Source organism: Acanthisitta chloris, unplaced genomic scaffold (genome assembly GCF_000695815.1).
Source record: "Acanthisitta chloris isolate BGI_N310 unplaced genomic scaffold, ASM69581v1 scaffold5830, whole genome shotgun sequence".
Taxonomy (NCBI): Eukaryota; Metazoa; Chordata; class Aves; order Passeriformes; family Acanthisittidae; genus Acanthisitta; species Acanthisitta chloris.
In genome coordinates, this window is record NW_008649911.1 from 930 (window position 1) to 2,158 (window position 1,229).

General features: G+C 48.3%; 1 protein-coding gene across 1 annotated transcript in view; it reads left to right on the forward strand.

The window, feature by feature from the left end:
• Positions 1-210: 210 nt before the first annotated feature.
• Positions 211-1,229, forward strand: part of PKP1 (plakophilin 1) — a gene marked incomplete at its 5' end in the record, with an annotated part of 47,787 nt that continues 46,768 nt past the window's right edge. Inside the window, one exon of the mRNA XM_009077754.1 lies at positions 211-311. Within this exon, the coding sequence (XP_009076002.1) occupies positions 211-311 (101 nt within the window). The remainder of the gene's footprint in view (positions 312-1,229) is intronic.

The window sequence follows — 1,229 nt, forward strand, 5'->3', positions numbered from 1 at the left end:
CTGGAGTTTCCAGAGCTCTTCTGGAATGAACATCTCTGAGCATGTGCCCTGCCAAGGGCTGCCCTTGCTATCTCTGATCTTTATGTTGCTGTTAAGGTTTGTAACTCAGTTACTACCCTGTAACAGAACTTGCTGGAAGAAGGAGCTCTGTGCTCTGGAGGTTCCTGCTGGGAATACTTTCTCCTGCTAAACTGCTTTTTCTCTTTTCAGGTTCCATGTACGATGGGTTGGCTGATGGTTATGGCTATGGAACCTCCCGGGGCAGCTACTACACCAAGACCCAAACAGGGAACTGCAACTGGGGCTATCCGGTAAGTTCCTCTTTATCTGGGAACTCTGGGAACTCTGAGGTAGCTGTGCAGGAAGAACCCTCTGGTAGTCATGTGGCAAAGTCAGAGCACTTCAGAACCTTGCCTGAGAGAGATTGTGCATTGCTGTGGCTCTTAGAAAGTGACTCAGTGCAATGGAAGAGGATGATGGAGGATCCTGTATCTGGTTTATTTTAAGAACTTTAGTGTGGACAAGGTTTAGTTTGGTTTTGTGGCTTGATCTCCACATGGCACAAGAGGTTTGAAGCTGTCTGAAGGATCAGTGTTGGGGTCAGACCTTACAGCTCAGTTCAGGTTGGAGCACATCCATCACTCACCTGAACAGTTTCCATTTGTGTTTCGATGTGCCAGAACATCTCAGTGAGCACCACTGATGTGGTTGAGGAGTGATGAGCAGAGGATCTGCATTGGAACTGTGCTGCTATTCCCAGTCTCAGTGGTAGTGCAGACCTTCTCCAGATACTCTCTGCACTTGGAAATAAAGGTGATGCAGTTCCTCCATGCTGATTTCCAAAGCAAATACTAGAGATTGCCAGGAAAAGCTCAGGTGTGATAGGACTTGTATTTGTGTAATTGGAGTCTGTACATCCCACAGAGGTCCTGTGACAGGCTCTTGGTGCACAGGGGATCACTCCAAACCACTCCACAGTCTCCTGGGACAACTTGTGCTCATGTTGTTCCTCCACCTCAGCCCTGTATTCTGTTCCTCCTTCCTTTCCATCTGCTCTAAAGTGGAAAGGAGCAATCCTCAGAGCTGGGATTTGAATATGAGAAGAGGCAAAGGCTCCTTTCAACAACTCTGGGACTGCCAAGCAACTCCATGTCAGCCATCAAAGGCTCCAGCCAGCAAAGGTGTTTTGTTGGCTTCAAGCACAGCTTTTCCTGGTGGATTCCAGACGC